At 34.4% G+C, this 13,357-nt stretch overlaps 1 protein-coding gene across 1 annotated transcript; it reads right to left on the reverse strand.

Annotated features, from left to right (window-relative positions):
- Positions 1-3,241: 3,241 nt before the first annotated feature.
- LOC134239882 (bifunctional arginine demethylase and lysyl-hydroxylase JMJD6-like) lies at positions 3,242-8,789 on the reverse strand. The gene is made up of 9 exons (XM_062722007.1): positions 8,628-8,789; positions 7,829-8,040; positions 7,420-7,572; positions 7,181-7,281; positions 5,781-5,876; positions 5,378-5,525; positions 4,940-5,128; positions 4,305-4,474; positions 3,242-3,965 (listed from the first exon to the last, which is right to left on the reverse strand). Exons 1-9 carry the CDS (start codon positions 8,680-8,682, stop codon positions 3,758-3,760), a joined length of 1,332 nt encoding a protein of 443 aa, XP_062577991.1. The 5' UTR covers positions 8,683-8,789; the 3' UTR covers positions 3,242-3,757.
- Positions 8,790-13,357: the final 4,568 nt, after the last annotated feature.

Genomic DNA, 13,357 nt, shown 5'->3' on the forward strand with positions numbered 1-13,357 from the left:
TCAGCTGGACGTGCAATTCTCCGAATTTATTGCGACAGAGGCTCTGGAAATGCAAATATGTTTTAATGCTCTAGATTTTGTTTCCGAGTAATTTTATTGGGGGATTTAATGACTATATCAATATACTCCAAAGTGCTTACAATTCTCCTCCTGTCATTCTGTTTGCTAGACTGGTACTCCAGAGTAAGTTTTTAAAAGTGTAAAAAGTATTTCTGACTGCGAAAGAAGTGTTTTTGTCCATAGTAAACACTCCGGGACAAAATTTCCCTTGAATTTTTTGTGCATTGCCATGTTCCCGAAAATGGGATAAAAATGAGTGACATTCGAATACAGCGGGTTCATTTAACATGTATGAACACTGACCATGAACATTCTAATTAAGAACACACACACACCCGCATGCCTAAAATCATATTCTTATGTGACCAAAACCCCTTTACTGGTGAAATCAGGGTTGAGTTTTAAAACTTAAGTGTGCATTATGAATTCGTATCAAACCTATTATTTGGCATATACTGAACACTCAAGTTTACTTGAACAACCTAATTCAGAGAAGCTGTGTCCCCCCACTTAAGGAAAAGGGAGAGCATGCGCGGATCGGGGGGGGGGGCATTATAAGAGGTCAGGCGGGATCACAGGGATTAATAATTTAGCACAAGAATTTCATTGTAAAAGCTTCTGGAGATATCTCCCAGAAATGAAAGTTTTACACACACAGAATGTCATTCTCTATCCAGAGTTGTCTTCCGCTATGTGAGAACGTAGCGGGGACGTCAACTCTGGATAGAGAATGTATGTAGGAACGTACCGGGAACGACAACTCTGGATAGAGAATGACAGAATGTATGAATTTACGACCTTGTCCTTGACCTAAGATTGACTTAGGGAGTTGTGTAAAATGTCTCACAGAGTGAAAACGAAAGTGTGGCGACATTATAATTAGCATCGATAAAGTCGCCTTCTTATCATATCCCCTGCTCAAAATTTTATTTACTAATTCATCTTTGCATGCATTTAAAGTATTAAAGAAGATAAAAAAAATGTGAATTCGACATTATTCGGAGATCGAAGAGTTAAAATGTGCCTACATGTATAGTTTTTGTATACTTTGACATCAACTTAATCACACAGCTGATATGGAATAGCGGGATAGTTATAAAACTGCTGATCTGGAATAGCGGGATAGTTATAAAACTGCTGGTCTTGGCAATACTGTGTGCATCGACAAATGTTCCCAATTTAAGATTTTCAAAGAAGTGCTGATATTGGCAATACCGTGTGCACTGGCAAATAAACGTTACTTACCATTTAAAATTTTCAAAGAACCGAACAGTTCATCAATCTTATCGAACGAGTTTAAATGTTTTAATTCGTCAAAGACTTTTAGCATCCACTTTGTATATCGATAAAAAGTTCAATTAACACTTCATGAAAAAAATGTTTTATACGCGAATTTAAAAATGTAGTTCACAACCATGCCAATCTGAGTACATAATTAATCAATGAAAAGAAACATTGGGGCAATTCCTTTTCTCCTCGGAAATTGTTCACGTTAACCCTCCTTCTTTTACATTGATGAAAGCCTACAGCTAGGAGGAGATTCAAGATCTTTTTTCCAGGGGAAGGGGGGGGGGTCTTCCAGAGCCAAAACTCAGAAATTTCTTGACCAAAAAATGAACTCACTTTCAAACGTAAAAAAACATTTGATTTCGGGGTTGGGGAGGGGGGGGGGGTGTTAGCTATTAGAGCTTCATACCTCTGACTTTTCACAATACTTTTGCTTGCCTTAGTAAATAAATGTAATAACTGCAAAATCCACCCCCTTCTAAGTACACAATGGCCTAGCAGGAAGATCAAAAATGTTTTAATTTGAAATGAACATATTTTTTAACCAGTTTTCCGAAGCTTTATTAAATTTTACTTATTCTCTACTTTCTTCATTGTTAAAGATTCTCTTACACCTTGCCCCCCTTTAAAGATTTGTCCTTGGAAAAAACTGTATATAAAGCAATTGAATAATTATTGATTAATTGTATGATAAAAATGGAAAAAAAAGTCCTTGGTGCTGGAAGTGCTTTGAATTCATTCTTTGTGAATTCTATGCATTTAAAGGAATTCAGAAAAGGGGATTGCCATGCAAGTAAGAGGTATTTTTCAATATAATTCAAAAGAAAAACTGTTAAAATCTCTTTATCAATTTTCAGGCAAGGTAAATATCCTGGTAGAGCCAGTGTCTTTTTATAATTTTGCACTCCTATGATAAAACTTATTCTTTGTTCCTTACACTCAGAAAGGAAAAAACTTCAAACAATTTCTAAAGAGGAAACCTTGGACAAAGTGTAATCAAGATTTTACAAGAACATAATAGTGCCAAGGCTTTGATCTTGGTAACATTAGACATCCGTTAGTTAATTTGTATACATTCATGAAGTCACAAGGTGTAGGTTGTACACATTGCATACTGGGGCCTTATTATGGCATATTATTAAATACAATACAGAACCCCTTATACAGTGAATCTTCTGTCTTATTTATTCAAATCCATGTTCGTATTTCAGAAAAAAATCTTGACATCGGCTTCGCCTCCGTCAATATGAATATTGATATCAGACATAATTGTATAATACAACACAGAACCCCTTATACAGTGCTGTCCACGTTTGGTAATGCCTCTCAAGGTTCCTTTCAATTCAATTCAGTTGTTTAGATGTTGTCTAATCCACTGATTTGTTAGGAACCATTGGTGTCCGTATGAAACATGTTTCACTGTACCAATCAATAACAAAACACAGTAAAAGAAGGTACCAGCATAAACGGTAAAAATCTTTTTAATTCAAGAACATGATTCTTTTTAACATACATGTACTTCCAAGGTTGTCATTTTACCAATTTATCTCTAAGATCAATTATCAATATTGATAAAACAAATGCTCTTTCTCAAACAGGACAAAGTTTAAGTGTTGGTCAAGCCTTTTTGTGGACAATGAGAGATAACTCTAGATATTTTTTTAGTATTTCAATCTTGTTAAAAAATAAGAACCTAGTGAATAAGCAACTCCTATTTTGTCATCTGGACTAAAATTCATTATGTGATCAAGTTTTCCTTTTTTCCCTATCTTGCAAGAGAGGGGAGGTGCTTATAAGAATTTCTAAATTTAAAAACTAATAAAAAAGACTTTGTGCACAATACTAGGCAAAAAATAAATTGCAAGGATAATATCCTTTTTACTTATTTTTAAAAAAAAATCTTCTTGATTACAATTTACAATCCTCACTTATAAAAGAAAATAGTGTAACAAATAAACATCCAAAATCTCATCAAGATCTTCTCTAAATAGAATTCAAAAGCAATAACATGATCAAAATGTTTTAACTTTCCCACATTATGAATATACAGTGAATGGAAATAGGCTGATGAACATGATTTAAAACAATATGGCTTCCATCTGATAGAAAGGAAAAGGAGAATGAACACTATCATTGGCTTGGTTTTTACAAATTACAACAGACATGGAAACTTTAATCCCTCACCTACATTTAGTCCAAGTATGGAAGAAAAATCCTTAACTTTCTAATTCAGTAATACATGTAAAGCAGTGATTAAATCGTAAAGGGGAAGCATTATCTAGCAAACTCTTCAATGTATCATCAATACACTACACATGTTAACCACTTTGATATTACTCAGTTGAAGGTTCGGTTTGGTGTATCATGGTTTCAGTAAGTCTGCTGCTATAGGTGCCTAGGTCAGCTATCATCATCTACAGTTTTTGGGAGTACTGGAGATGCTGCGATGACTGTGTCCCTCATCACTGGAAGATGACGACGATCGTCTACGTCGGCTGCCGTTAGGGGTCAACATTGTCTTTTTACTCGTTTTCTGTCGCTCTTCGTCAGAGGATGACGAAGATCTCCTCCGATGGCTGCCATTCGGGGTCATTGACCTCTGCTTACTGGTTCTCCGTCTAAAGAAAAATTACAGACATTTACAATATGTTGAAAAAGACAAACTCTGCTTCAGTTGACATTTATAATCATTTTAAAAGTATTAAACACGTTGTCCTGCAGTGAATCAGTTAGTAAGAAAATAAAGGCATTTGATTCTAATAGTACAACTGAAATTCAGAGCCATGTCCTGTATCAGGGATATGTTGAAGATCATTGTGTTGAAAGTGAATTCACCTTTACACTTTGTTGGTTATAACCTTCTTTAGTGTAATTTATTGATTTCATTTTATTGTCCCCCTTACTGGTTGTTTTATACATGCTGAATAGATTAACTGATGCATTGACCTTCCCCTGACCTTTTGGTTTTTGACTTTTGTTTCTCTTCCTCTGAGTCTGAGCTCTCACACGTGCTGCACTCACTGGAGCTGGAACTCGACGAACCAGAACTCGAGCTGTCCGAGTTAAACCCCGTCGGTTTGTTCAGATCTACTTTATCAGCAAGGGCGGCAACATCTGGACGCTCTTTCTGTTAATCACCACCAAAATTTGAAAAATTAAAATTTCCTCTTTTAAAATATTGAAATATAATTACTTGCCATATTGGAAAAATATTTGAAAAGCTTGCCACTAACTAACAATTCTTGTTATTAATCATCCACTCTGTTTGAGATGTGAAAGTCAGAAAGATGAATCATAAATAATAAAAGTTGATAAAAATAAATTTCAGTAATTTGTGAATTAAACCTGTTGCAAGCAATAGATATTCAATAGGCGTAGTCTTTGCAAACAAAAAACACTCAATGTACATGCAAGGATTTTCCACTGTGACATATATCAAACTTCTGTTAACACATTTTAAATTTTTTAATCAATTTTCATAAAACATGTACAAAATACAAGCAGAAAACAACTACAAAATACACTCTGACAGTCCATTTTATATTTCCATTGATCAAGTATTAAAATTTCTCAAGTTTTTTTTTTTACTGACCTTGAGAACTTTGTACCACTTTTTGGATAGCTTGGGTCTCCCTCGTACAGTTTTATGCCACACTATAGGGAAGTTCACAACACTAGAAAAGTTCTGGGTGACAGCTATAGTGCTATCTAGATTCAGGACAACATGCCACCACCCTCCAGGAACAAACACGGTCTCTCCTGGCCGCTGAAGAATCTCCAACTAACAAAACATACAAAGAAAATATTGAAATCATTTCCTTAAGAGCTAGATTCACTTTATGCATAGAAATGGCTCTGCATAAACTACAGATGCAAATGAATGAAAAAAAATATTATGGAAACAAATACCACCCACATTTCACAAAGGGGTTTTAGAAATATATTTACTGGATGAAAGACTGGGTTCTAATCAAAGAGTCAAGTTTCAAATGCAGAGAAAAAAAAAATCAGCTTTCTCTTCAAAACTTACTGGGGCATATTCTTTGGGCCAGGAGGGGTCCTTAATTCTTGGGTACACATACTTAAACCATGTTATAGCCTCATCTCTCTGTTTCCCTCCTTCCCCGGGGCGTGGTTTCACCAATTCCTTTGGGGTGTTGGTAGGTAGTAGGCACCACCTTAATACATATCAAAATTAGTCTTTTATTATAATCCAATAAATAAGAATGCACATATCAAACAATTAACATTATTTTATACATGTATAATCGTCTGAATTTGAACATACATGTACAAAATATTAAAATCAAACAGCTATTTTTTATTTTGATTACATGCGATAAGATTTTTATAGAAGAACACTCATGTCATCCACCCAGCCATAAAATAAGGAAGTAATTCACTCTAACCACTGGTTTGGAAGGTACTGCTACCTTTTATGTCCAGACACCAGGGCATTCCAGGCACTTGTTCCCAGGGGGTCAATGTGAATTCCTGTCCCTGAGCGGGCAGGTCCCATCACAAACCAGCTGAAATTTAAAAGAGACATAAAATGATAAAAAACATTTAAAACCAATAAACTCACAGCTGAACTTTGGATTCTTCAACCCTGAAACCTCAAACACCTTGAATATATCACAGCTGTAAGATGTATGAGCTTACATTGAACTATATATTAAATTTTGGGTTTCAACTTTTATTTCTCAAGTTTGATGACCCAAGGTTTGGCTATTCAATATGACATTAAGGACATTGGTAATGTTTCTGGCTTTAGTATAGACATTTTCAAGAATTTTTAAACAAGTTTATTTGTAGAATTATTAAATGTATACATGTAAACTGAAGCAAATAAAATACGATATGGATATAAAGATTTGATTGTTTATTCTTAATTATTGTATAGAAGATTCTTTTTATATGGAATATATATCACAATAAATGATTTTACAGTTTGTCAAGTATCCTCATAAATTTTTCATTTCACATGTATATATCATTTGGTTAAAAAAAAAATGCAAAATATAAAGAAAAAGACACAGAAATTCCAGCACTATTCATTAAGCGGGAGACATACCACTTGCCGGAATCTACTTTATCAAAATTCACAAAGATAAAGACACATACATGTAAATATTCACGTTCGATATTGTCAAAATTTTAAACAATGCACGGTGTCTAATTTAACCTTCATCAATCAGTTCTAATAGATGTAATAAGAATATAAAGTCCGCCGAGAACCTGTTTTATACGTAATAACTCTCCTTCATGCCCCTTTGCTAAAAATGGCGACATGTAATACAATAAATACTAATAAAACAAACGGGGCGGGTGATACTTTGAGAGGGGTGAGAGAGGTCCTAGGGACTTTTGGTTTAAAATTACTTTGCAAAAGCTGAAAATCCTCTTGAAATATTGCCCGAAAATGATAGTGTTTCACAAAAACAGAAAGTATATATTTATGACCTTGAACTTTAAGTTTACACAATGTAAACAAAGCTTTCACTGCTTTTCTGTAAAATTTCACTGCAAAATAGTTGATTCAATCGAAAGTGTTATAAAAGAGAGAATTTGCTTTTGTTTGACCTCAAAATCAAACGCTTTATTTATTTCCACCGCAAAATTTCATTGCGAAAGCTCAAAGGGTTCTCAGATATCCTGTGGAAACGAAAGCATTACAGACACTCTCAATGACTGTTTTTATTAATGGAAAAACCCATGTATTAAACCTTTTTTTTCCCAGAAACTCTGCATTGCCAATGACCTTAAAAACATTTGTCATAAAAACTTTTAAGTTTTAGGTAGTACTCTTTCTTACTCTTGAATAACAATTTACCGATAAGGAGGACGCCGTCTTTCCCCTGCATACTGGAAGAGATCATCTCGGAAATAATCTGGTACAGCATAATCCTCTAGGAGTTTTTTACGCTTGTGATGCTTTAAAGAAAAAGGCAAAGTTTATGAAACAAAGAAAACAATAAAATTTTTGCACTTAAAAAAATGACAAGATACATGTATGTCAACAAATATACATGTACTAGGAAGAACATCACATTTGTACAGACTAAACCACACCTCTCCATAACTACTGTCAAATATATAAAGAGGACTGTCATCTTTGTTTTCATCAATGTATTCCACAAAGTACTTCATCTTTAGTTTGACAGAATATCCTTCATCATCCTCCCCGCACTTAAACCTCTGGTTACGATACTTCTTAGACAGTCTCTGTTGAGAAAGATTTCACAATCAGATTAATCATGATATGGACAAAACAGGTGGTAATTCAATAATAAAAATGTCATACTGAAGGTTTACAAATGTCTTCTTTCTTTAATATGTTTTTATTCTACATCTTTAAACACCACTTTTTTAGATGAAAATGCAGCAAAACTCAAGAATAACTAGTATTAAAAGCATGTTATTAATTTAAAATGAACTCTGAAATATTCAAAGCAATTTCCTAAACTTATACTAATGTTACCCTCTCAGTCCATTTTTTGACTGCTGCCCATTCTATCTGAGCGTTGGTCACCACCACTGGTACGTACGGCCGCTCATACTTTTCCACAAACTCCTCTTTTGAAGTGAACCTGGCGTCCAGTCGCTCCACATTGTCATGTACTGTGGCATGACTCAAATCAAACGTATTGGCATACTGAAACTGACACCACCCATCTGGTATTCTGTCAAGCTCTGAAATTTATATAACCTCATTGATAAGTTTCAGTACTGTTTTGAATAATTTATAAAGAATCAAACCATAAAACTACTATTACATAGCTTAATCGAGATTGTGTCGGATCTGTTACATGTACATTTCAACCTATGCCACTTTATCAGGTCTACATCTTCGCTAGCCAAGGGTGACGATCTGCTTCTCTCTTCTTAGTGAAAAGAGGAGAGGATCGGATTGTCACCCTTGGCTAGCGAAGATGTCAGGTCTGGTACAATCACTAGATTTAGCTAGGTACTTAAAGTTACATACTTTCCTTCATTTACCTACTTGAGGTAAATTAACAACTACTTAATCATATTTTATTCAGAAATAATCATTTATATTAGGTTGTTAGGTTATCATCATTTTTTAAGTAAACACTTGTATGGGGTATCTGAACTTTAAATCTACGCTGCAGTATTAAATATTTCTATAATAAATTCTAAAGCAAATAAATACAGTGCTTACTCTTAGCAACATCGATAACTGCAGTGATTTAAAAGGTTAGAACATTGTGAAAAAAAAGTTCAGACGAAAATCCTAAAATTTTGAGTGAAAACTGTACCTGGTCTGGCTTTAGATTGCGCATCTCTGATTCTTTTTCTTGCCCTGTTGTCCATACAAGTGGAATTTAAATCAGAAGCATAGCATTACCAAAAAATTTTAAATAAACAAAGTTAAAGTCCTCCAAAGTCTTTCTCAAAATTTTACAGGAAGTGATGGCATGCATAAATTTTGAACCAATGCTGAACAAGTTCCGGATAAAAAAAGAAGGGGGGATAAATCGAGTGGGAAAAAATACTCCTTTATCATTTTCAAATGTGACTTTGTTTTATTTGATGTGTGTGTGTGTGAGAGAGTGTGAGAGAGAGAGAGAGAGAGAGAGAGAGAGAGAAAGAGAGACCAAAATAGTGAAGATACAAAAAAGGTCTGTAAAACGTCAGAATATTTCGGACTATGATAATATAATTTTGATGTGAGAATAGTTGGACCCCCCCCCCCCAAGAAATAGGAATTTTTAGAGTCAAAAACAGGATAAAATTACACCATTCAGTCGACGGAATGGTCACTGAAAAGATCTTTTCCTGTGATCTTTATGTTACCATTCATTCGAATACATGTACATGGTGCATTTTCCAGCATTTTGGGGGTACTTTTTGTAGCTTTTTTAAAAACTGATCATCACAATTTTTTAATAAAATGTTTTTCATTTAATTTAACTTTAACACAAGACTTTAGACTTTGCTTTAAAAAAAATTGTTAAATCTGCCAATTTTAGGAATGCAAGTAGTTGACTTCAAGTTGTCTTTACTTTAAATGCACCTACAATTAATTTAATCCTATGTCAAGCTGACTTATGCAAAGTCCAGTTTCCAACTGAAGATCATGTATTAAACAACCAATTTATAACAATGATGAAGTAAACAATTACAATGAAGAGTTACTCTAAGCAGAAGGATATGATTGACAGAATTAAGATAGTTGAATAATAATTAAAACTTTAACTCAGGTACAGGTGGCATCAAATGTCTTGCGGTCACGGTCTGTAATTATGTTATACTAAGCACTATCAAAGGAAATTATTGTTACTCAAAAATATGTTCATTTTACACGGTCACAATACAACTAATGTGCAAAATTTTCAAACACTAAAAAAATTAAAAATTGAATTATTTTCAGAATCCCTAACTAGTGCTTTTCAACTTACTTGAGTATATACTGTTAATATGATTTGGAATATAGACACACGTGTTCAAGTAAGGAAATTTCAAACTGAAGAAAAAATTACATAAACTGGAGAATCTGTCAAAACTAGAGGGGTTTGCTAAGCCAACCTGGTTTTGATAAAAAAATATATTAATTTTAATTATTATGATGGTGAAAAAAAAACTAAATAATAGTTTATTCATAGTTTAAAAAACGTGCATTTTATCAGCAAAAGAATATTAATTACTGAGCAGCACCGTAACTATGCAGTTTTCTGTTGTTGGTACCTGACTACATTGTACTATGACCTTGTGACTTCAATAGATGCACGGACTACCCGATCTCTGAGGCACTCTCTCGTGCGTTCAAGCGGAAAATGATTTCCTGTTACGTAGTTGTAAATTACACAGTTGTAAAAACAAAGGGTTCATGTATATTAGAGTTTTATCAATGCAACAAAATGATGAAATGACATTTGTAAAAAAAAAAAAAAAATTCAATAAGCGAGGGGGTTTTCACCCTGAGACCGAAATCCGCCACTGCGGCTTTACTTGTAAAGTCGGTCATTATTATTTACGGTGTGCTTTTTAGCTCACCTGAGACGACGGCTCAAGTTGTCGTTGTTGTCGTTGTTGTCGTTGTCGTCGTTGTTGTAAACTCTTCACATTTTCATCTTCTTCTCAAGAACCACTGGACCAATTTCAACCAAACTTGGCACAAAGTATCCTTGGGTAAAGGGAATTCAAGTTTGTTCAAATGAAGGGCCAAGCCCTCTTCCAAGGGGAGATAATGATGAATTAATGGCATCTTTTAAAAATCTTCCTCTCCAGAACCACAGGGCCAGGAAAGATGAAACTCATGTGGAAGCATCCTCAGGTAGTGTAAATTCAAGTTTGTTCAAATCATGACCCCTGGGGGTAGGGCGGGGCCACAATGGCTGATCAAAGTTTTACATAGGATTGATAGGAATATATAGGAAAAATCTTTATAAAAATCTTTTTCTCCAGAACCACTGGGTCAGGAAAGATGAAACTCATGTGGAAGCATCCTTAGGTATAGTGTAGATTCAAATTTCTTTAAAGCGTGACCCCCGGGAGTAATGTGGGGCCACAATGAGGTATCAAAGTTTAACATAGGAACGGGGATGGGGTAATTGTAATCAGTAATTGTAATCAGCTGTAATCGACATATAGTGGACCATAAATGAATATATCAAGGGTATATCAATAAAATTTTTCATCTTATAAACAACAAAACCATAACGTGTCACAATTTAAGCATTCTAAGGAAGTGTACATTTAAGTTTAATCCCCCCTTCCTTGTCCAGAACCCATTTTTATAATATATGTGAACTTTTCAACACTGAACTAATTTTTGCTTTTTCCTAGCCAGTTGCTCAGGTGAGCGATGTGGCCCCTGGGCCTCTTGTTAAGTAATAATATACTTAGTAATGAATAGGATATACCCCAATGGGAGTACATTTGATTGGTTGAAAGTGAAAGGTAAGTTAAGATTTGTATTAAGAAATAGAACATTGCCCTATTCTTAATACAGTTTTACAAGATTCGAAAAATCTTGATACACTGTATTGAGTGTATACACGGTAAGATTTTGTATTGTAATAAAAATCTTATATTTCCATTTCTAATTTTTTTCTCTGTGATAACTCTTTGAAAGTTGTCCGAGTTTATTTCTTGATAATTCTGCCGGAATGTAAATTAGGCAGGTCGATAGGTCAGGAGCTAAGGAGGCTTATATGCATGCAAATCTCTTGCGCATCTGCCTCTGTGTCTGACGCTAAGGAGGCCAAATATGCATGTAAATCTCATGCGGCTGCCTTTATGTTTGACGTTAGTGGGCGAGGACTATTGAAATTTGCATGGAAGTCCTCGTGTAATTTAAGTCTGTGTCTACATTTTAAAATTCTATAAACCTGCAATTTTATTTCACAATGAAATGGAAATATAAGGAATCACTGTCTAGTTAGTATAGTATGCCAGGGACATCAACGATAGTGGGAAACATGGGATAATTAAGCATTGAATTCATATTTTTGGATGTCTTCGGTCCTATAACACACCTGGCCGTGCCGACAAATTGAATACCGCGCGTTAGCGCGGTATGATAATTTGTCGGCACTGCCAGGTGTGTTATAGGACCGAAGACATCCTAAAATATGAATTCAATGCTTGTATTTACATTCTCTAATTTTCCTTCTTCATAATTGCTTATTTCGATAACCTTAAATGTGAATTTAGCGCCATTCAAAACTGCCGTGGTTAATAGATGTAAGAGCCGTTTGTGACATCAAATGACGTTAAATGACGTTGCAAAGTTAAATAACGGAAATAAAAATTGCGAGGGAAAAAGTGACAAATTAATTCTTAACGCACATTACGTTAATTTTTACGTGAATTTTTCGGGGTTATAGTTTTTGATTAAATTGAAATAAACATTTTACATTTTGGTGTTCCTAGAGTATTGAAAATGCATGTAGTTCCTACTATGTATGTTAACGCTCGGTGACAAGGTTTCGTGTGTGTTATAAAAATTTGAACGTCGTGGATTTCTAATGGATTTTATAAGGAAAATTACATTGAATGTAAACATTTTATGCATAACGGGCTTCGCCCGTTAAGCAAATTATTCCATGTTTCCCACTATCGTTGATGCCCTGGCATACTAAACTAAGTAGACAGTGATTCCTTAGATAATACACATCTTACCGTGTATACCGGCTTTTACGCGTCAACGTCATCGTCACGGTTGATTGAAAACCATTCATGGCCCTCTCTGACGAAGGAAACCATATTGTTGCAACCTAAAAGCCAGACCCCGTGGAACATTCGTCAACTGTTACACGATAGCAAGAAATGCATTTCGTCTACAAATACTGAAAATCAATTTGTATTCCTCAAGTGCATCAAATGGTACAAAACGATCGTTGAAAAACTTGTCGTAATGAAGTTGCACGTGTTTTTGGCTTTTTAGCACTTTTCCGACGTGACGTTATACATTTCACGGTTGAATAATTCTGCTGATTTTAGTGCATACTAACCAAGATTCTCATTTGACCAATTTTCGTAATTTTTGGTCATTAGGTAATTTTTTTTTTCGCATATTATGTTACCCTGCGTTTCTTTTTCCTTTCAGTATAGTAGCGTTAGGAACCATATGGGAAGTCCCCTCATTAACATAACTCAAATACATCGGTATTTTGATATTTTTAAAAAACAGGAATTTTTTTTTTTAAAAACACTGATTTTAGTGCATAGTAACCAAGATTCTCATCTGACCGATTTTCGTAATTTTTGGTCATGAAGTAAATTTTTTTCGCATATTATATTACCCTATACGTTTAAATCTTTTTCCTTTCAGTATAGTATAGCGTTAGGAACAATATGGGAAGTCCCCACATTAACATAACTCAAATACATCGGTATATATACATTTCGATATTTAATTAAAATCAGGAAGTTTTTAAAAAACAGGATGTTTTTTAACCACAAAGAAATGTGGTGAGTGGGGAGGGGAAATTTTTTAACCTTTTTTGTCGAAAATGTTCATTTTAAAGGTTGATTGTCCGCC

Source organism: Saccostrea cucullata, unplaced genomic scaffold (assembly GCF_032062105.1).
Source record: "Saccostrea cucullata isolate Sc308-1 unplaced genomic scaffold, CSIRO_AGI_Scuc_v1 ctg1056, whole genome shotgun sequence".
NCBI lineage: Eukaryota > Metazoa > Mollusca > Bivalvia > Ostreida > Ostreidae > Saccostrea > Saccostrea cuccullata.